The sequence below is a fragment of the Phycodurus eques genome, chromosome 4, assembly GCF_024500275.1.
Source record: "Phycodurus eques isolate BA_2022a chromosome 4, UOR_Pequ_1.1, whole genome shotgun sequence".
Classification (NCBI taxonomy): Eukaryota; Metazoa; Chordata; class Actinopteri; order Syngnathiformes; family Syngnathidae; genus Phycodurus; species Phycodurus eques.
In genome coordinates, this window is record NC_084528.1 from 201,926 (window position 1) to 225,172 (window position 23,247).

Consider the following 23,247-nt stretch of genomic DNA (forward strand, 5'->3'; position numbering starts at 1 on the left):
ATATAATATATATAATAACTCATTCACTGACAGGCCTCCATGTCAACATGAATATTTGAATTCAACAGCCGTCAATGGCAGTGAATGCTACTAACCTGTCCTGTTCAGCTGCATGGTCATGCAGAATGGTGGACTTGTTTGCTTTTTGTGATGGAACAATTTTGCTGTGCAAGAGGGGAGTTTGAAATTCTCCCCCTGCTTTTTTTGTTTTTATTATTCTGATGTTTATAGAAAATGCAGCCAGACAGAAAAGGGTTTTAGGGAACAGAGGGACAGAACGGACAAGGGGAATCATCCGACCCCATAGCCCAGACGTATGAAGGACATGGGAGACTGTTGTCACAAAAATTTATTAACCAGCCAGTACTTGCCAAACATTCCTCCAGCTCCATCAGTTTTTGCTGTCGGACTCTTGGCAGCCCTGCTGACCAGTTTTCTTCTCGTCTTTTCATCAATTACTTTCTCCACTTGTCGATGACTGTCTTCACTGTGTTTCATGCTATATTTACTCTCATTCCTTGGAAATTATTTTTACCCTTCTCCTGACTGATAAATTTGAATAATGAAATCCCTCTGATGCTTTGGAAGCTCTATGCGGACCATGGCTTGCGCTGTAAATGCGAGTACAAAACTGTCAGAAAAACCCTACTAGATCATTTGAACTTTATTTGGGAATAATCGGAGGCATTTTAAATGATGGCAGGTGTGTGCTGACTCCCATTTAATCTGATTTTGAAATTCTTAATTCTGAACACAGCCACATCCCCTGTAATAAGAGGGCATTTAAAACTAATTTGACATGGGGAAATGTTAAACGCCTCTTTCGTAAATGTCCACAGAATCTTTTGGATCTGTTTGTTTGAGAATGTTGTTGTTGTTATAAAGGTTACCTTCCTAACTATGAAAAATGAAGTGTTTCAAGGTCGTTCAAGTGTTGATAAATTTGTATGGTAACCCAAAATGTCTTACTTTTTAAGGAAATTAGACAATTTTAAACTACTCAAAACATTTTACACTCACATTGGATATTTTCAAGAAAATAGTTGCATCAAATATTCACATTGATTCCTTATTTTGAATAATCCACACCTGACCACTGTGGTCCCAGTTCATGATGTTAATTATGTTCTGTAATTCACCATTTAAAGCAATACATTGTTTTTGTAACGACTGTATATATAGCTGCAGTTTTTGCCATACCTTTTCCTTGTTGGATGAACCATAAAAACCTTCCGTTCAACTTTATTAAAATGAAAAGAGGACATCTAAAATCTTCACATGAATCTATTTGGCTGGATAATTTGACCTGTAAAATCTCAAATGTCATCAATGCTGTCGCTCCTATTAAAACTAAGACAATCTTGAGGCAACCCAGAACACCCTGGAGGAGTACTATGATGGTAAAGACCTCTAAATCAAAATGTAGGAAAGCAGAAGGTAAGTGGAGAAAAACTGAACTCCAAATTGACGATGACCTCTACAGACAAAGTCTTTGTAATTTTAACCAAGAGTTAGTTGGGGCGAGACAGCAACACTTGTCTGAAATCATCAGTAAGAACTTCAACAATACTCGCACTCTGTTTGCTGTGGTTGACAAGCTCACAAGACCCCCACCGACCCCTGAATCAGATAGCTCCAGAACTCCTAACAGCTGATAAATGTAATGAATTTGCTTGTTATTTTAGTGAAAAAATACAATCAATCACGTTAAAAATCAGCGCAAATCAGAAAAATTATAAAATGATACGAATCTGAAGCCACCCAGGAAAAACTCTATTACCATGTCAGAATTTGATAGTTAATCAAAAAAACTGTAGCGAAAACAGTTCAGCAGCTGAAACCATCAATGAGCTGTCTTGACTCAATACCATCTGATTTTATTCAAAGCTATTGCGAAGTCTGTGCTGGCTGATTTGCAGTAAATAATCAAATGCTCAGTTCAGTCAGGTGAGTTTCCTAAAGCTCTTAAAGTAGCTGCCATTAAGCCTCTTCTAAAAAATAGAACACTTGGACGCTTCCATGTTAGCAAGCTATAGACCCATCTCAAATCTCCCTTTCATAGCCAAGATTGTTGAGAAAGTTATTTTTAATCAACTCAGCAATTTCTTGAACTTAAATTGACTTTTCGACAAATTTCAGTCATGTTTCTGAACTCATCACAGAACAGAATCTGCTCTTATCAAAGTGCTAAATGAAATAAGGTTGAATACTGACTCGGGAAAGTTGTCAATTCTGGTCTTGTTGGACCTCAGTGTGGCTTTAGATCATAATATACTGCTGAATAGGTTGGAAACGTGCGTAGGACTAAATGCAACAGTCCTTAAATGGTTCAGGTCCTACCTGGAGGCAATGAGTTATTTCGTAACCATTGGAAGTGTTCAATCGCATCGAATGGCAATGACCTATGGGGTCCCTCAAGGGTCAGTTCTAGGGCTCTGAGATTGACAGACTCAGGTCAAATAGTGGAACACAGAGTCCAAAGCAAACATGTTGTAGCATCATTTAGCTATTATGCTGCACAGAAATGGAATAAGTTGCCAACAGAAGTGACATCAGCCCCAAGTGTGAATGTTTTTAAGTCCAGGTTAAAAACTTTTTTTCCTCATGCTTTCTAGAGCATTTCCACTTTTAAATGATATTTCTTGCACTGTATGGTGTTTAAATTGTACTTTTACTTTTTTTCTATTTGTCTTAAATGTTTATAAGCTTTTTCTTTGTTTTTAAATGCTTTTAAGCACATCGTGTTACCTTGTATATGAAATGCACTACATAAATAAATTTGCTTTGCTTTAGAAATAAAATATATTTTGCAATTTGGGTAAACTCACACCTCAGAGCAGCTCGATATGTGTGTTCTTCAGTCCTCTGAAAAAAATGCAAGGCAGGCATAGAGACCAGGCTAACCTATACTTACGTATATGTAGCGGTTTCAAACATACTGAAGTGTCTGTGGCTTAGAAATATTTCCTCATTTGAAAATCCATCCATCCCTGTCCTATACAGCTAATCTTCTAGGGTCGTGAGTGTGCTGGAGCCTATCACAGCTGACTTTGGGCAAGAGGCGGGATCCACCCCTGGTATGTTCTCCAGTCAGTCACAGGGCATCTATTGAAAAACAACCATTCACAACTATGGGCAATTTAGAGTTGTCATCGAACATGAGATATGTGCTCTCGGCTGTGGAAGATCGGTGTACCCAGAGAAAACCAACACAGAGATTTTACAGTGGGAATTCGATTAGTCCCTTGAATGTGAGGCAAACATACCAACCACGACTCTACTAACATATGAATTTGTAACATGCATCTACAGTGATCTGGTGAGATATCATTCTACATTTAAATTTTAACAATGGGGTATTCCACATTTTAAAGATGTCAATTAGTTGAGAAGATGTGGCACAAACTATTAGGATGTCAAACAAGCAGGGTGAGTGATTGCAATTAAGGACATTCATTATGGGTGAACTTACCTGTTCAAATTATTTACATTAATTAAGGACACGGAGACACAAAACATGCAGGAAAATGATTTACCTTAAAAAAATTCCCTTCACTAAAATCCCAAAGCTCAGTCTGACCTATTAGACATTACCAATGGAGTAGCTAAATACGTGCACAGAGGCCCCCATGCATGGTCATGGGCCTCAGACAAGTGCAAGACTGACCCCCAGCAAAAAGTGGGACGTGCTAGAAAAAAGTGGCAGGCAGAGGCGTCTACCTTGCTGCATGAGAGCTCCAACTCCGAACCAGAAACTATTTAGCAGGGTGAAATTGTTTTCCACTACATCCGAGTCAGGGTTGCAAGGGTGGGGATTATACCACTCGTCGGGACTAAACCTGTGACAATCGACAAAGAACACACATGTTTACTGTAGTTGCATAAAGAACAATTTGAGAAAGGGCAGATACTTTTGAAGGCAATTATACCTATGGAAGATGGGAGAAAAAAAACATCCGTCACTTTCAATAATAGTTCTCTGCATCTGTGGGTCATTTTCATATAATTTGATTACCGTATTTTCCCGACTATAACTCCCTCCGGAGTAAAAGTCGCACCAGCCAAAAAATGCATAATAAAGAAGGGGAAAAAACATATATGTCGCATTGGAGTATAAATTGCATTTTTTGGGGGAAATCTATTTGATAAAATCCAACACCAAGAACAGACATTTATTCTTGAAAGGCAATTTAAAATAAAAATAGAACAGAGAACAACAGGTTGAATAGGTGTACAGTATGCTAACGTAACACATTCAGCTAACGTTACATGACGCATAAACAACGAACTGAGAACATGCCTGGTATGTTAACGTAACATATTAACAGTTATTCAGATAACTATAGCATAAAGAACATGCTAACAAGTTTACCAAACCATCAGTGTCACTCTAAATCACTAAATCCAATGAAATCTTCATCCTCGGTCTCACTTCTAAACAACTCCGCCAACTCCGGAGGTCGACGATGCGCCACTTCCTCTCTTATGTCACTTTCGTCAGACGTATTGTCAGTTGCAGGTACAGATACACAGTGTGAAAATAACATGTGAAATTATATGATAATGTGTTAATAATTTCACATATACTTCGCTCCAGAATATAAATCGCTCCCCCGGCCAAACTTTGGAAAAAAAAACTGCGACTTATAGTAAAAAAAAAAAACGCTAATAACGGTAAAAAAATAATCATCAATTCAGCAATGTTTTTCTGCCACCTTGGTTTTATATGGGTAAGTTTTTCATGCTGAAACAACCACATTTAAAGTACTATTTTCAAAAAGTTTTGGACGATTTTCAAATTTTAGGCATTCATAGTAGAGGCAGTCCTTATTGACAGAGCAAATGGTGGTTGTCCATTGAAATACACTGCTTTTTAAACAGTACAGGCAAAAGTGCATCACGGTAAAGACTAACAGCTGTGTAAAAATCGTGTGAGTTGCACAATTTACATGTGTTGCCCTTCAAACTCTGTGGATAAATGATCCTAACTACTCATTAAACCGATTCCACGCTTGTCTTTATCCAACCAATAATGGCAAAGACATGCAATAGTTGCAACACTTTCACAAATTCATACACATTCATTTATATCTACAAAATAACACCATTTATATTGCTATCTGCTATTGTGTGAATGCAAAATGGCTGCCTCATGTGGGCACTTCAGCTCACAGATCCCTCTGGTGTACTACTACAACATAATGGAGGCTCACTCCATTGGCATTGACGGAAAAGACAGCTTGAGTGACACAGGACGACCGTTTGTAAAAGAACCAGAAGGAGGAGGAACTTTGAAGACACTAAGATGCATTTGTGTGAGTTTTCATGGGAAAAGGCATATTAAGCAATAGGAGTAAAATCTTCAGAAAACTTCATTTTGGACACCTAACGTTGAAGACACGTTGGCATTAAAAGTTTGAAAACGGAATTTTGAATTTTCCCCCCCCTTAGAAACAATTATAACCTTTTGATGGATAACAACTGCCAACAAGTCAAATACTCATATCAGTAAAAGAATGTATTTTGAAAAGGAAATTCAGTGGGTTAGGTCTTCACCGTTATTGATCAATTCATATGAAAATGACCCATATAGTTTGAGTAGATATAATTTGACTTGAATTGGAATTGTGATTCAAGATTCTCAGATTGTAAGGCCATATTCTGATGTGTAAATTAAATGCATGTATACAACAATTGCTGTGACATTTTGAATAGGATTGTGTGAGTGAATAACTCTCATTTATTCTCGTGAAAAAAAAGTTACAATACATCAGCACGTGTTTATTTGTCTACAATGAAATACACCAACCGGGTTTGATTTGTTCTGGGGAACGAAAGATCAAGCTACACTCCAGCAGCTTAACAGGCTATTGGATATTGGATATTTGGCTAACCAAATATTAATGCATGGTGTAAGCCTACACTGGGCCTTTTACTATAGTTGTAATTCAAATTACACATCATTAAAAACATAATCCAAGAACATGTAGGTCTATATCGATGAAATTACATCACCCTAAATTCAACTCATCAACAAGTGCTAATGAGGTTCGCTGTGTTTTTACTTTTCACCACACAACACTTGAGAACATTGACAAGTGGGGAGCTGTGTTCTTTGAATGTCCCAGGAATTGAATTTTTTGTAGCCTTCAAGAAATCTGCTGCCTCAATTTGTCGAAGATTTGCTTCCTTGTCAATTTGCAGTGCCACATTGATAGGAACAGAACTGCGCCCTTACTGTACCACATCGCAAGTGTGTTTTCTCCTCTTCACATTGTGAGCAAACAATTACCGTGTGCCCTGCCAATGGATGAGCAAAGTTGTCATCTCCACCCTGCATTGGTTAGACTGCAAATGAACTCTTTTGCGTTTGCTATTCTAAGTTTGGTCAAGAAATGGCAAACCAAAGCCATTTATAGGAGAAAAAACAACAAGACCCTTCTTTCCTTGTGGCACTGTTGATCTCTTCTTCTGTCATTTCAATTAACTGTCCTTGTATTATCTTAGGCCATCTGTTCTGCAGTGAGAGATCTTTTGTGCAAGGTCAGATAAGCATGGATGGAAAAAATGTCCATGTTTTATCCTTTCATGGGGGCAGGGTCATCCCGCAGAAATGTCAAGGTCGATGAATCATCATTGTCGAAATGGTAGACAATAGTCTTTGTATTCTCAATGTGAGATTGAACACAAGCAGGATTTCTGCTGTGTGCATTTATGGGCATGATTACTTTCGTCCCTTCGTGAGTTCACAATGGTTGTACTGGTCTTGACTCGGTGAAAATAACACATTTGTTTCCGTATATGTTTGTATTCTTTGTAACGTCATTCTTCTGATTTGATATATATGAAGTATTTCATACATAAATTGAGGCAGTCATGATATAAAAAAGATTTATACTGTGAGATATTTTAAAAGCGCATCAGTGGGACAGGTGAAAGTTAGTTTCAACCTTTTGGAACATTGATTAACTTTGGTACGAAATACAGTATTTTGGTTACTCCCACTGACTGAGTAGTAGACACGAAAAGAACATAAAACAAATTGTTGGGTATTGATTGTGTCAACTAAATACAAAATCCAGCCATTAGGGTCCTGGCTGATCTGGAGTTAATCCCAGCTAACTTCAATAGCAGGGCAAACATAGACATAATACCATTTACACTCACAAACACACGGGCAATTTAATTTACTTCATTTCACCAGGTTCAAAGTTCAACTGAACTCGTTGTGTTTTGTTTCTTAATACGTCAAATGTGTTTTTAGGTAAGGTACTGGATTGTTGAGATATATCTTAAAATTCTCTTTCACCATCTCAGTTGGCCTCATTTTTAAAAATTTTTTTATTTCTCTCTTCTTTTTTTTTTATCCAGGGCTAAAATCTAGCCCCGTGACGACAGCGGGCTGGGGGGTATACTTTCTAACGTGAGGCCCTCCCTCACTATATAAACACCAAACCCCCGTATTCAGTGGAATTGCAACTTCCTTATTCATTTAACCTGAACGCATAATTACTGTATAGGATGCAATTTGGGCCAACTCCAAAAAAGACATATTTCCTGTCGTGTAATGTTTTGTGATGTTTGGGCTCCAGTGTCTCTGCCATCTGGCCTCACGCGCATTGTGTAATGAGGCAGCGGCGAACCGGATGGGATCCGCCACAGCCCATTGCCAGCCCGACAGTTGTTAGAGCAGTGGTTCTCAACTCGTGTCACCCTGGGATCCCCATTTTCCTCCTGTTGCAAACTCACAACACAGTTTGATAGAAGTTAAGGACATTAAAGCATTTTGGGGGGGGGGGGGGGGGATTTAAAAATACCCTCTGAAAACATGTACAGTCCTGTCTGTATGTTATATTTTTAAATCCTGTTTCAAATGAGGCACGATGCCTCACAGTTCTGAGGACCGGGATTCGATCCCCGGCCCCGCCTGTGTGGAGTTTGCTCGGGTTTCGCTCCGGAATATAAGTCACCCAAAAACATGCAGGGTAGGTTAATTGAACACTTTAAATTGCCCGTAGGTGTGAATAAATCTCAAATTTGTAAGACATTTTTTGGCTTTAACTTTTGTCATGTTTTTAGAGTGTGGGAGGGATCTCATGACCTGTAAGGCAAATGTGCTTACCCCTACTCCACTCTGCTGCCCTGAATATAAAATACACGTATACATGGCAAATATGAGTCACAGATGGTGTCGTGTTGAATTTGAATGACTTCCACGCAGGCTGTGAGAGTTCAGTTCTCACTCAGTGACAATGTGAATGTGAGCGTGAATGGATGTCTGTCTCTGTCTGCCCTGTCACAGGATTGACTGATGACCAATCCAGGGTGTAGTCTGCCTTTTGCTTGAAGTCATCTGGGATAGACCATGAACAAGATAATCAGCATAGAAAATAAAAGAATACAAAAATTGCAAACAAAACACTGGTGTTGACACATTTGATCCAATTTGTAACAGAAACAAAAAAATCACTTTAAATAGTGGCACCACTGCATTTTTAGGGGATTATGATGAGATCAATTGAGGGGCAAATTACAAAAATTAAGCGTGAGATCCTGACGTGTTTGATTCCAATTTGAAACATCTTCAGAGGCATGGCTCTGAAATGAGAGTGTACTTACAAGGGTATTATAAGATTAACGGCAGATTAATGATAATGAAGAAAGAACATTTTCCACAAATCTACTTTGTGTGTCATAATGTAAGGGGGCGGCACGTGGGTGGGCGACTGGTCAGCACATCTGCCTCACAGTTCTGAGGACCGGGGTTCAAATCCCGGCCCCGCCTGTGTGGAGTTTGCATGTTCTCCCCGTGCCTCCGTGGGTTTTCTCCGGGTACTCCGGTTTCCTCCCACATCCCAAAAACATGCAGGGTAGGTTACTGTAATTGACTGCTCTAAATTGCCCGTAGGTGTGAATGTGAGTGCGAATGGTTGTTTGTTTCAGTGTCCCCTGCGATTGCCTGGCGACCATTTCAGGGTGAACCCCGCCGCTCGCCCGAAGATAGCTGGGGTGGGCTCCAGCACGCCCGCGACCCTGGTGAGGATGAGCGGAACGGAGGATGAACGAATGAATGAATAATGTAAGGGTAAAACAAGGAATAGCTGATCTTCATCTAATCTCACACCATCAAATGTAGAGAACGTAGGGACAACATAATGGAAGTAGTAATATTAGTTCCATTGTTCGGGGAAATTTTGATTTAGTTGTCTCTTTAAATGTGCAACTGTGAAATGCAATGACCTTGGGGGGAAAAAACTACTCTATCAATTGATTCTCATTATTCTTACTTTGTCTCATTCATAAAATCAGTCACACACTACAACTACAACTACTGCAATGGATACACAAATATCCATCCATCCATTTTCTACCGCTTATCCGGGTCGGGTCGCGGGGGCAGTAGCTTTAGCAGGGACGCGCAGACTTCCCTCTCCGCCGGCCACTTCATCCAGCTCTTCCGGGGGGTTCCCGAGGCGTTCCCAGGCCAGCCGAAGGACGTAGTCTCTCCAGCGTGTCCTGGGTCGTCCCCGGGGTCTCCTCCCGGTGGGACGTGACCGGAACACCTCACCGGGGAGGCGCCCGGGAGGCATCCGAATCAGATGCCCCAGCCACCTCATCTGGCTCCTCTCGATGCGGAGGAGCAGCGACTCTACTCTGAGATCCTCCCGAATGACCGAGCTTCTCACCCTATCTCTAAGGGAGAGCCCGGACACCCTGAGGAGGTAACTCATTTCGGCCGCTTGTATCCCACAGCTCGTGACCACAGGTGAGGGTAGGAACGTAGATCAAACGGTAAATTGAGAGCTTCGTCTTTCGGCTTAGCTCCATCTTTACCACAACGGACCGATACAAAGTCCGCATCACTGCAGACGCTGCACCGATCCGCCTGTCGATCTCCCGTTCCATTCTTCCTTCACTCGTGAACATACACCAAAATCAAATATAATGGAATTTTTTTGTTTTTGTTTTAATAAAATAATAAGCTGTTCTTCACTTTTTTCTTGTTACTGAAAAAAGTTAAATGGACAAAAAACTTCATTGGACTATAATTTGATGGTATTATGATGAGATAAAATGTATTTCTTTAACTGTTATGTATTCTTGATGTGCAAGTACTGTATACTTTTCTAAATTGGTTGCCTTTTTTCAGTTACAGCTATATATATATATATATATTGCTATATATATATATATTATGATGTATTTTATATTTTGTCTATTTGAGAATACTAAAAACAGGTACCTCCAGAAAGCTTAAATATGCTTGAAATTATGTTCAAAAGTTGTCATGACAAAGTATAAAAGCATGGAGCACTGTAGTTTTAATTTGAAAACATGTTGCACATAGCTTTTTGTAGTTAAACCTTTGTTTAACTAAACCTTTTAATTAAACCTTTTTTTCTTATTCAACATGTTTCTTTTATCATGGGGAAACGATCTCTCTTCATCATGTCCATAATTTGGTATAATATTCATATCTGACTGATCATGTCATAAATGTTGTGAGATGGTCATCTACATCTATATAACAATAACATGCAACTGCCCATCATGCATTTCTGTATAGGAGAAAAGACTTATGGAGAGGTGAGGGTATGCACTTACCATAACACTTATTGTGGTCGAAAATACAGTTGGTGCATATTCTGAGCCAACTTCGATGACAGTTGCTGCCTTTTATTTTTGTGTGCAATCATAATGCCAGTAACATCAGAAAACATACGTGTTAACAGTGAAACTGTCGAGTCATGGCTAGAAAAGAGCCAATGTCTGCTGAAAGTTTTAAAGTTAACATGGACTTTTTTTTTTTTTTCCTCACCATGCTTGAAATTCGAGCCTCACAGCCAAGGACAATAAACTGTAATGTTTCACTTCCTATGTTTAAAATACTGTTGCGATATACAAAAGGTGTTAAAAAGCAACAAAACTGTAGCAGGGCAGTTTCTCTCTGCACAATACAGTGTAATTTCTCTCTGCACCATGACGCTCACACCGATATGCGATATAACTGAGACGTGATCATATTCACGAATGAGTTTCACTTTAAATAACACATCTATTACTGCTGCTTAATTCTTATTTATATCTATTTTACTTGACTGACATTGTGGATGGTGGTGTCAATTAATGTGGGACATTTGCATAATTAAACAACCAATGACATATCCAGGGCTCACATATGGCCACATCAGCAAAGAGTGAATGTAAATGGACAAGTTGTAAAGAAAGTCAATTTCACTGCATGGTAGTTATTCGCCTTGTTTCAGTCATTCCTATGGGGAGAGATTTGTCTTCAAATTATTTACACAAATATATCCGCAATATGCACGTGTTTTTCAAATCCACAAATATATCCGCGATTTACATGTGTTTTTTTATGGTTATGTGTGCATTTATCATGACTTATCATTTGTAAATAATAAATTCTGCTTGTGAAATGTTGAAGGTGTGTTTGTGGATCAGCAGGCACGCGCATTTATTTTTGAGACAAAACATAACACAGTTTTCAAGATATTCACACTCACAAGTTGAGAATAGTCACACGTGTGGGAAGGCCCGTCCCTCCATCTGATAGGCGGCAGTGTTGCTGTCTCCGTTGCGAGTATAGACTATAAAATAAATGATTAACAGCTAGCCACTGTTATCCCGCCGAGCCGCTGCATGAACATGAAAAATTATTTCAACTGTAATAATAAGCAGTTTTTTTTTTGTATCTCGCTGACAGATGAGGAAGGCGATTTCTTTTTATTTTACTTACTAATGACGGGGCTGCCACCTTGTTCAGCCACGGTCGGTTTACTGGTGATTTCAGCAGGGTCGGACCATAGACTGTTCGATTCCCATAAACATGACTTGCAGTCAAGTCATCAACGGAGACAGCAATACTGCCGCCTCGCGGCAGTATTCACGTGTGAATATTCTCAACTTGTGTGTCTGTGAATATCTTGAAAACTGCGTGATGTTTGTCTCAAAAATAAATGAGCGTGCCCGTTGATCCACAAACGCACCGCCAACAATTCACAAGCAGAAATGAATATTTACAAATGATAAGTCATGATAAAGGCACACACAACATTAAAAATATTTGTGGATCTGAAAAACAAGTGTAAATTATGGCTATAGTTGTGTAAATAATTTTGAGACCAATCTCTCCCCTGACATACCCACTTATTGACGTGTTTCCATTGTCACAATCAGGTACTACGAAATACGAAAAGACAAATGCCCTGATCTGCACCTTTTTCCACAATCGCAAAGCACATTTTCTGGGCCTCTTTTTCTCTGCAACATGTTTGAGGCATGGTGAAAGAAAGAGAAAAGACAACAAGTAATCTGAGAGACAGGGAAAAGTGAGGGAAAGGTTGGGAAAAGCACAGCATCCCAAAAACATTCATATGAGTGCACAACTTTCCGCTCACTCTCTCAGAAACATACACGCAACCCTAAAATATCTGGTCCCTGTACATCTATAATGTCTCAGTCTAAGTCTTTCTGTTTTCTCTGCCTTTCAGGGTTCATGAGGTTTTCTTCCTCCTGGTACCATTATGAATAGCAACAGACGAGGAGTAACCTTGCAACCTTGTTAGAAAACACTCTTGAAGCACAAATTATTTTTCAAGCAAAACAGATTCCACTGTGATCATTGAAGTTGAGTTAAACACATTCAGCGACAATGATGTAGCATCTGAGACTGTATATATAACAATCAAATAATGTCAGTGTGTGGAGGCTTCGCCAATTCAGCATGCTCAGGATACTGCTTCTGCAATTATTGAGAGTAGCCTATTGTTAGTCATAGAGGCGATGTTGAGTGGTGGCATTGAAGCCAGATACTGACTTGTGTGTGATCACTGGTAGTGACATGTTACCTGGCTATGACAAACAGCACACAACTGACACCCAAGTAAGCCAGCAGAATATACATCCAGATATCAGGTGAAAGGGGGTTGAGGAAGGAGAAGACCCCTGGGTTGGTCCCATTTGGCTTGCGGTAGAGTATACTGATACCCAATGTCATGAAGGGCTTGGAGAAGTCAATAACCTTCTCACGCACGTATGTGATGACAAGGGGTGCCACTGCCAGATCGGCTCTCTGTCAATAAACATAAAAAGGAAGAGGGATAGGCCATAAGTTAAGGGCACAGGAGATGTTTAGAGGCAATCAAATTAACAAAACAGGATCTTTACATTTTCCACGTTCTTTTTCAAAGCACTCTGGTTGAAATAAAAAAAAAAAAACTTTTGCCCTACCCCTTACCTTATACTAAAGCTGCGGAATGCATTGTTTCATTTAAGCTCAATTCACTTCATCAATGTACGTATGTATTATCAAGCAATATAAAATGGTGAGGATTGTTTGGAAAAATACATCGAATGTAGAAGAACCATTTATCGGTATACCACAGGGAGTACTCGAGACCAAATACATTTGTGAGCATTTAGGCTATCAGGCTATCATGATTAGGTGCCGAGGCTAGAGTGTCCAGTACTGACTCCTTGGGTGATGTTAGGAAGACCACTGTCGTGATAATCAGGTATTCATGCATCATGGTTAAAGTAACTTAATGTAGTAATTTTAGGATAAAATAGCAGTTTCCTACTTCGTGTTGACAGTGCACAGTCTTTTAATACGTAGAATAGATTCACTGTGAGCCATGAGCCCATATTATTCATTTTAATCATCTCAGGCAACAACAACTTTCCTGTTGCAAGTATTGGTGAAGAACATTACTGTTAAGTTACTGTACTACAAACTTGTGAAATGTGTATTTCACAACTTGCCCCTGTTGTGGCTCTGTGGGAGCTTGAGACTCTTGCTCCGGCTCCCCAGCTTCTCAAGGCCCAGGCTCCTATTTCGGCTCCACTGCAGATCAAGGCTAGCATCCAACCCTATGCTTCTGGAGCACAGGAGTCAGCGGGTGCTCATAGGTGGTGCAACACTGGACACAGGAATCGGAGGGATCGGAGGAGGACTGGTTTGGCTCGGTTGCCCAGGGGGGATAGGAACAGGTGAGTGGGGCCTTGAGTTGCCGGAGCAGGGGATTGAGCTTGTGCGGAGCCATAACAGGGGCCTGCAGTAGCCACCATTTCTACCTTTCCAACAGAAACTGGGGGGTTGGGGGCGGGGGGGCTTGTACTGGGCAATGTGAGTCAACTTGCTCTGTAGAGACACCACAGGAGGTGTGGCTAGCACAGGATGGGTTGGCAAAGGGTGGTAAAGGGTTAAATTTGAGACTGCTTATTTGGACTATTCTTTTTGATGATTTTGATTTTTGTGGAACTGTTTTGAGTTGTCCGGCCTGAACGAGGCCTTGTTTTTTTGTTTGTTTATGCATTTGGGTTTGTCATGCCTCGATTCTACAGCTTCTATGACACACACAACTTAAACAGTGTATTGATCAAGCAGAGGTCCGAGTTAAGAAGTACTTGACACCTAATGAGTGCTACTTCTAATGGGTCAGTTATTGACTGTAGACTGTGCATTGGCTGCTATTTTTCTATCTGTGCAGTTTCTCTAAACTGGGATGTTGTAGGTAACAATTACCGGTACTGCGAGCAGATTGTGTTTGTTTTAATAGGGTCTACAGGGGAAACTACTCATGACAGGATCTATGCTCTCGTTGCATCACTGTACTCGCTAATACATACAGTAGCTACCAGTTACCTTTTATTCCTTTGTCTCTCCTGGCAATGCAACATGGAATGTTTTTACTGATTCTCAAAGAAGATCAACTAAAATCTCACTGTTTCGACTTGGTTGGACAATACTGGCATTCTTTGATGAGGGAACAAGACTCATTTGTTTTAGAGTTACAAATGAGTATACACATACTGTACATAGATATCCAGTATATTCACACCATATTTGTAAAATATTGTGTTTTTACAGAAAGGTACATGTTTGTTCGCTCCATTATTTAGCTGCTATTCATCTATCCCATGGATGGGAAACTTAGGTGAGCTCAAGCGACACCAATGTATCATCTATACTCTCCCAGGGTACAGTGAGCAGTGGGTCACTGGCATGAGGTTGTAAAGTGGGTTAAAAATGTTGCTCATTAAGGTACAGTATGTCTACTTTAATTTGAAAGAACAGATTACAAGTTTCCACATTAAATAGGTGAAACTTGTACCAGTAAAAGTAAACATAAATAGGTGCATTGAGGACATCAATTTCAATAACACTGTCAATCACACTGTCCAATTCAAATGAACTGTCAGTCGCTCTAAATATGAATTGCTGGCTCCCTTAATGATATGTTAATTGCAGTAAACTGTAAATTGAAGAAAATAATCTTTTTGACGATATGCTTGGAATTTTAGTGGTAAGTCAAATAAAAACTTTAGTGGCAAACTTTGATGCCATGCACATTAAAGACTTTCTGTGAAGAGACCGTTAAATCTGTCTCCAGTCTGTACAGAAGACTATGCCAATGTTCTTTGGGGGCGATGACAGTTGTGCAAATCAGTGACTCAGCACACGGAACTGCTGTTGCTTGGCCTGACCTGATCGTGAACATATTTATATCATGTTTGTACATGATACAGTTGGTATGAATTACTCTATGTTACAGTTAACTCCCATTCTTCTTTTCCTTTCGGCTTGTCCCGTTAGGGGTCGCCACAGCGAGTCATCCTTTCCCATGTAAGCCTATCTCCTGCATCCTCCTCTCGAACACCAACTGCCATCATGTCTTCCCTCACGACATCCATCAACCTTATCTTTGGTCTTCCTCGAGCTCTCTTGTCTGGCAGCTCCATCCTCATCATCCTTCTTCCAATATAGTCACTATTTCTCCTCTGGACGTGTCCAAACCATTGAAGTCTGCGCTCTCTAACTTTGTCTCCAAAACATCGAACCTTGGCTGTCCCTCTGATGAGCTCATTTCTAATTTTATCCAACCTGGTCACTCCAAGAGCGAACCTCAACATCTTCATTTCCGCCACCTCCAGCTCTGCTTCCTGTTGTATCTTCAGTGCCATTGTCTCTAATCCATACATCATGGCTGCCTCACTCCTGTTTTATAAACTTTGCCCTTCATCCTAGCAGAGACTCTTCTGTCACATAACACACCTGACACCTTCCTCCACCCGTTCCAACCTGCTTGAACCCGTTTCTTCACTTCCTGACCACACTCACCATTGCTCTGGACGGTTGACCCCAAGTATTTAAAGTCCTCCACCCTTGCTATCTCTTCTCCCTGTAGCCTCGCTCTTCCCCCACCACCCCTCTCATTGATGCACATATATTAAGTCTTACTTCGGCTCATCTTCATTCCTCTTCTTTCCAGTGCATGCCTCCATCTTTCTAACTGTTCCTCCAGCTGCTCCCTGCTTTCACTGCAGATCACAATGTCATCTGCAAACATCATGGTCCAAGGGGATTCCAGTCTAACATCATCCATCACCACTGCAAAAAAGAAGGGGCTCAGGGCTGATCCCTGATGCAGTCCCATGTCCACCTTAAATTCTTCTGTCACACAGACAGCACATCTCACCGCTGTTCTGCTGCTCTCGTACATGTCCTGTATTATTCTAACATACTTCTCTGCCACTCCAGACTTCCGCATGCAGTACCACAGTTCCTCTCTGGGTACTCTGTCATAGGCTTTCTCTAGATCTACAAAGAAACAATGTAGCTCCTTCTGACCTTCTCTGTACTTTTCCATCAACATCCTCAAGGCAAATAATGCATCTGTGGTACTCTTTCTAGGCATGAAACCATACTGTTGCTCGCAAATACTCACTTCTGTCCTGAGTCGAGCCTCCACTACTCTTTCCCATAACTTCATTGTGTGGCTCATCAACTTTATTCCTCTATAGTTGCCACAGCTCTGCACATCACCTTTGTTCTTAAAAATGGGCACCAGTACACTTTTCCTCCATTCCTCAGGCATCTTCTCACGCACTAGAATTCTATTGAACAAGCTGGTCAAAAACTCCACAGCCACCTCTCCTCGATACTTCCATACCTCCACAGGAATGTCATCAGGACCAACTGCCTTTCCATTTTTCATTCTATTTAATGCCTTCCTAACTTCCCCCTTACTAATCATTGCCACTTCCTGGTCCACCACACTTGCCTCTTCTACTCTCCCTTCTCTATCATTTTCCTCATTCATCAACTCCTCAAAGTATTCTTTCCATCTAGCAAGCACACTGGTGGCACCAGTCAACATATTTCCATCTCTATCCTTAATCACCCTAACCTGCTGCACATCCTTCCCATCTCTATCCCTCTGTCTGGCCAGCCTGTATAGATCCTTTTCTGATTACATTTGTCTGCACAAAATGTAATCCACCTGTGTGCTTCTACCTCCGCTCTTGTAGGTCACCCTATGTTCGTGCCTCTTCTGGAAAAAAGTGTTCACTACAGCCATTTGCATCCTTGTTGCAAAGTCTACCACCATCTGTCCCTCCAGGTTCCTTTCCTGGATGCCGGACTGACCCATCACTTCTTCATCACCCCTATTACCTTCACCAACATGTCCATTACAATCTGCACCAATTACGACTCTGTCTGGGATGCTCAGAACTCCATCATCGAAGCTCCTTCCAGAATTTCTCTTTCACCTTGAGGTCACATCCTACCTGTGGGGCATAGCCACTAATCACATTACACATAACACCATCAATTTCAAATTTCAGCCTCATCACTTGGTCTGATACTCTTTTCACCTCCAAGAAATTCTTAGCCAAATTTTCTTTTCAAATAACCGCGACTCCATTTCTCTTCCCATCTACACCATGGTAAAATAATTTAAACCCTGCCCCTAAACTTCTAGCCTTACTGCCTTTCCACCTGGCCTCCTGGACACACAATATATCAACCTTTCTCCTAATCATCATGTCAACCAACTCCCGAGATTTTCCTGTCATAGTCCCAACATTCAAAGTCCCCACATTCAGTTTTAGGCTCTGTGTTTTCCTCTTCTCTTTCTGCCGAAGAACCCGCTTTCCACCTCCTCTTTGACTTCAACCCACAGTAGCTGAATTTCCAATGGCGCCCTGCAGGTTGACGGCGCCGGTGGCGGACTTTGTTAACCCGGGCCACGACCGATCCGGTATGGAATTCTTTGGATGAACGCTCATATTTGTTTGGCAAGGTTTTAAGCCGGATGCCCTTCCTGACATAACCCTCTGCATTTATCCGGGCTTGGGACCGGCCTACAGTTTGCACTGACTTGTGCCCCCCATAGGACTGCATTTTACAGTTAACTCCCATTAATTTTCATTAATTATCTTGGCGATGCGGCACAGTGGACGACTGGTGAGAGCGTCGGCTTCACCGTTCTGAGGACCGGGGTTCAATCCCCGGCCCCGTCTGTGTGGAGTTTGCATGTTCTCCCCGTGCCTGTGTGGGTTTTCTCCGGGTACTCCGGTTTCCTCCCACATCCCAAAAACATGCATGGTAGGTTAATTGAAGACTCTACATTGTCCGTAGGTGTGAATGTGAGTGCAAATGGCAGTTTGCTTATGTGTGCCCTGCGATTGGCTGGCAACCAGTTCAGGGTGTACCCCGCCTCCTGCCCGAAGATACCTGGGATAGGCTCCAGCACTCCCGGAAACCCTTGTGAGGATAAGCGGCTCAGAAAATGAAAAATGAACAATCTTTGAGATTGTCCAACTGAATACGAACAATTTAATTATACTTCTGGAAATTCCTCTGCTAAACTTCCCTTGGAGATTTCCAACTCTGTGCAACCCTATTCAAAACTAAAGAATATCTCCATTCAATGTTGTTTTTCCAATAAGGTCCTTTAACCAAAGACAATTTTTAAATTGTATAACATTGGTTGGGGGCAAAAAAAAAAATGGGTGAGACTTACATGGTCAATTAATTCCTTCACCATGCCATTCCACTGGCCTGTATTTTCTTCCTGGGCACCATATTTTCCATCTTCCACTAAGCGGATTTCATAGGTAAAGCCCAAGATGTTGGCGAGCTCTCTCAGCAGGTCGATGCAGTATCCCTCAAAGCGGTTATTCCCATACAGAGGCTTATCAGACTTCTTAAACATCACATATGGCTCCTCCTGTGAAATATGGGACAAAGGATAAGTCAATGCATGGCTTGGCATCTCATACCAACTCATCGCAATTGGAGCGTCTGTGTATTGTACCTGTATGACATAAAGGACCACATAGCTAAAAACAGCCATTGGTTTAATGTGTAAAGAATGTGTAAATATAATGTAAATATAATGAGTGCTTGGCCAAATGAGGTCAAAATAACAAATACTGAAATACCCTACATACTTTTCCTCATTATTATTTTATCTGGACCAACACATACAGTAGTATTTTCTTTTTATCTATCAGACGGAGGCCGTTCGTTTGTAATAGATGATTAAACCACATGAATTGGCTCATTGAAGTGACTCACTGTGACTCAAAAAGATTGTACAAATGGAATGATATTTCACTATTTCTCGTATTTTGATCATTTTAAACAATAGTCTAAAACTACAACAACAACGATAATACTTTCAAGGGACCCAAGGACACTGAGGTTGGGGCTGCATCACGCTCCAGACACTTCACCAGACATCTAGAATTTGATCTTTGGGATGGGGAGCAGGCCAGAGTCAGATGAGTGCAGTTCACGGATAGGGGTATAGGGCTGGAGAAGGTCAGGGATTTATTGGTCAGTCGTCCATACAAGAAGTGATTTTGTGGCTGGATGAGGGTCTCAGGGACAAGTCAGTGAGTGATAATCTGGAAATGTTTTTAAGATCGAACTGACTTGGTGATGGAATCTATGTTGGATCTGAATGATATTTTAGAGGCCAGAATAATCCTGAGGCTTGAGACTTTAGAAGGGCGATGGAGCAGTCATTGATGTTAATGGGTATGTCTCCAACCTTACTAAGCAGCACCTCATGGGCCACAACCATGAGCTCCATCTTGTCTGTCTTGAGTTTGAGCAAGTTGAATGTCATCTAAGTTGGGTATATGCTGATGCAGAGCAGGTTTTTGTCGGCAAAGGAGTGAAAGGTCAGTCTATAATAATAAAGAATAACTTATTTTATATAGCACCGGGCCTGCAGCCTGAAAGGTTAATGTGGGTCCCCCTTTCCATGGGCTCACCACCTGTGGGAGGGGCCATAGGGGTCGGGTGCAGTGCGAGCTGGGTGGTGGCCGAAGGCGGGGACATTGGGGATCCGATCCCCGGCTACAGAAGCTGGCTCTCGGTACGTGGAATGTCACCTCTCTGGGAGGGAAGGAGCCCGAGCTGGTGTGTGAGGTCGAGAAGTTCTGACTACATACAGTCGGGCTCTCCTCCACACACGGCTTGGGCTCTGGTACCAGTCCTCTCAAGAGCGGTTGGACTCTCTTCCACCCTGGAGTTGCCCACGGTTAGAGGCACAGAGCAGGTGTGGGTATACTTATTGCCCCCTGGCTCGGCGCCTGTACATTGGGGTTCACCCCAGTGGATGAGAGGGTAGCCTCCTTCTGCCTTCGGGTGGGGGGACGGGTCCTGACTGTTGTTTATGCCTATGCACCAAACAGCATTTCAGAGTACCCAACCTCTTTGGAGTCCTTGGAGGGTGTGCCTGCTGGGGAATCCATCATTCTGCTGGGGGACTTCAATGCTCACATGGGCAATGGCAGTGAAACCTGGAAGGGCGTGATTGGGAGGAACGGCCCCTCCGATCAGAACCCAAGCGATGTTTTGTTATTGAACTTCTGTGCTCATCACAGAATGTCCATAACAAACACCATGTTAAAGCATAAAGCTGTCCACAGGTGCACTTGGCACCAGGACACCCTCGGTCGCAGTTCGACAATCGACTTTGTGGTCGTGTCATCGGACTTGCGGCCGCATGTCTTGGACACTCGGGTGAAGAGAGGGGCGGAGCTGTCAACTGATCACCACCTGGTGGTGAGTTGGCTCCGATGGTGGGGGAAGATGCCGGTCCGACGTGGCAGGGCCAAACGTATTGTGAGGGTCTGCTGGGAACGTCTGGCAGAATCCCCCGTCAGAAGGAGTTTCAACTCCCATCTCCCACAGAACTTTGCTCATGTTCCGGGACAGGCGGAAGACATAGAGTCCCAGTGGACCATGTTCTGCGCCTCCATTGCTGAGGCGGCCGACCGGAGCTGTGGCTGGTCGGTGCCTGTCGTGGCGGCAATCCCCGAAGCCGTTGGTGGACACCAACGGGGAGGGGTGCTGTCAAGCTGAAGAAGGAGTCCTATCGGACCTTTTTGCCCTGTGGGACTCCTGAGGCACTTGATGGGTACCGGCTGGCTAAGTGAAATGCAGCTTTGGTGGTCGCTGAAGCAAAAACCCGGGCAACAGAGGAGTTCGGTGAGGCCAAGGAGAAAGACGTCCGGACGGCTTCGAGGAAATTCTGGTCCACCATCTGGCGTCTCAGGAGGGGGAAGCAGTGCACCATCAACACTATGTATAGTGGGCATGGGTCGCCGCTGACCTTGACTCGCGATGTTGTGAGTCGGTGGGGAGAATACTTCGAAGACCTCCTCAACTCCACCGACACGTCTTCCCATGAGGAAGCAGAGTCTGGGTTGTCTGAGGCGGGCTCTCGCCGCAGGGTGTCCGGGCTCTCCCTTAGAGATAGGGTGAGAAGCTCGGTCATCCGGGAGGATCTCAGAGTAGAGCCGCTGCTCCTCCACATTGAGAGGAGCCAGATAAGGTGGCTGGGGCATCTGATTCGGATGCCTCCCTGACGGCTCCCTGGTGTGGTGTCCCACCGGAAGGAGCCCCCGGGGACGACCCAGGACACGCTGGAGAGACTATGTCTCTCAGCTGGCCTGGGAACGCCTCGGGATTCCACTGGAAGAGCTGGATGAAGTGGCTGGGGAGAGGAAAGTCTGGGCGTCCCTGCTAAAGCTACTGCCCCCGCGACCAGACCTTGATAACGGGTAGAAAATAGATGGACGGATGGATGGATATAGAACCTATAAAAGCATGTTCACAAAGTGCTTTGACAGCCAGAGAGAACACAAAGACAAACATCATGATCGTCTATCATATAAAACCAATAACAACAGTAATAACAAAAAAGAGAAGCACTAGGCAATGCAAGAACCCAATTTGCCCAACTTAGCCCAAAAGTGTTGGTGTGAAAAAAATAGATCGATACAGTTTGAAACACCTCAAAACAAAAAGATAATATAAAATCTGTTAATATATAGATACAAATAAATAGAAACAATGAAATGAATAAAAATAAGATACATTCAAATATAAATAAAAATGCCTCTCCTGGAGCCAACACCTGATCGTGGTGGAGGACTGTTGGGAACATCATGCACAGTCCCCTGTCAGAAGCAGTTTCAACTCCCAGCTCTGGCAGAACTTCGCGCATGTCCCAGGGGAGGTGGGGGACATTGAGTCTGAGTGGACCATGTTCCACGCTTCCATTGTTGAGGCGGCCGACCACAGCTGAGGCCGTAAGGAAGTTGGTGCCTGTCGTGACAGCAATCCCCAAACCCGTTGGTGAACATCAGCAGTAAGAGACACCGTCAAGCAAAAGAAGGAGCCCTATTAGTGCATTTCTGGCTTGTTGGACTCCGGAGGCAGCTGATGGGTACCAGCTAGCCAGGCAGAACGCAGCTTTGGTAGTCGGCGAGGCCATGGAGAAAGACTTCCGGGTGGCTTCGAGGAAATTCTGGTCCACCATCTGACGTCTAAGGAAGGGGAAGGAGTGCACTATCAACACTGTGTCTAGTGGAAATAAGGAGCTGCTGACCTCAACTCGGGACATTGTGATTTGGTGGGCCGAATACTTCCAAGGCCTCCTCAATTCTATCAACATCCCTTCCTATGAGGAAGCAGAGTCTGGGGGCTTTGAGGTGGGCACTCCTATCTCCGGGGTTGAGGTCACTGAGGTGGTTAAAAAGCTCCTCAGTGGCAAGTGGTTCCTCAAGGCTCTGGATGTTGTGGGGCTGTACCTTGTTGACATGCCTCTGCAACATTGCATGGACATCGGGGACAGTGCCTCTGGATTGGCAGACTGGGGTGGTGGTCCCCTTTTTAAGAAGGGGTATCACAGGGTGTGTTCCAACTACGGGGAGATCACACTCCTCAACCGTCAGCAGGGTTCTGGAGGGTGCATAGGAGTTTGCCCAAACAGTCGACATGTGTTTTGTGAACTTGGAAAAGGCATTTGACCGTGTCCCTTGGGGAGTTCTGTGGAGGGTGCTCTGGGAATATGGGGTACTGGACCCCCTGATAAGGGCTCTTCAGTTCCTGTACGACTGGTGTCAGAGTTTGGTCTG

General features: G+C 42.7%; 1 protein-coding gene across 1 annotated transcript in view; it reads right to left on the bottom strand.

The window, feature by feature from the left end:
- grik2 (glutamate receptor, ionotropic, kainate 2) overlaps positions 1 to 23,247 on the bottom strand; it is a 278,259-nt gene that overhangs the window by 70,256 nt on the left and 184,756 nt on the right. The window contains exons 10-12 of the mRNA XM_061673582.1: positions 18,831 to 19,037; positions 12,870 to 13,093; positions 3,721 to 3,839 (exon numbers count right to left, since the gene is read on the bottom strand). Coding sequence (XP_061529566.1) covers positions 3,721 to 3,839; positions 12,870 to 13,093; positions 18,831 to 19,037 — 550 coding nt within the window. The remainder of the gene's footprint in view (positions 1 to 3,720; positions 3,840 to 12,869; positions 13,094 to 18,830; positions 19,038 to 23,247) is intronic.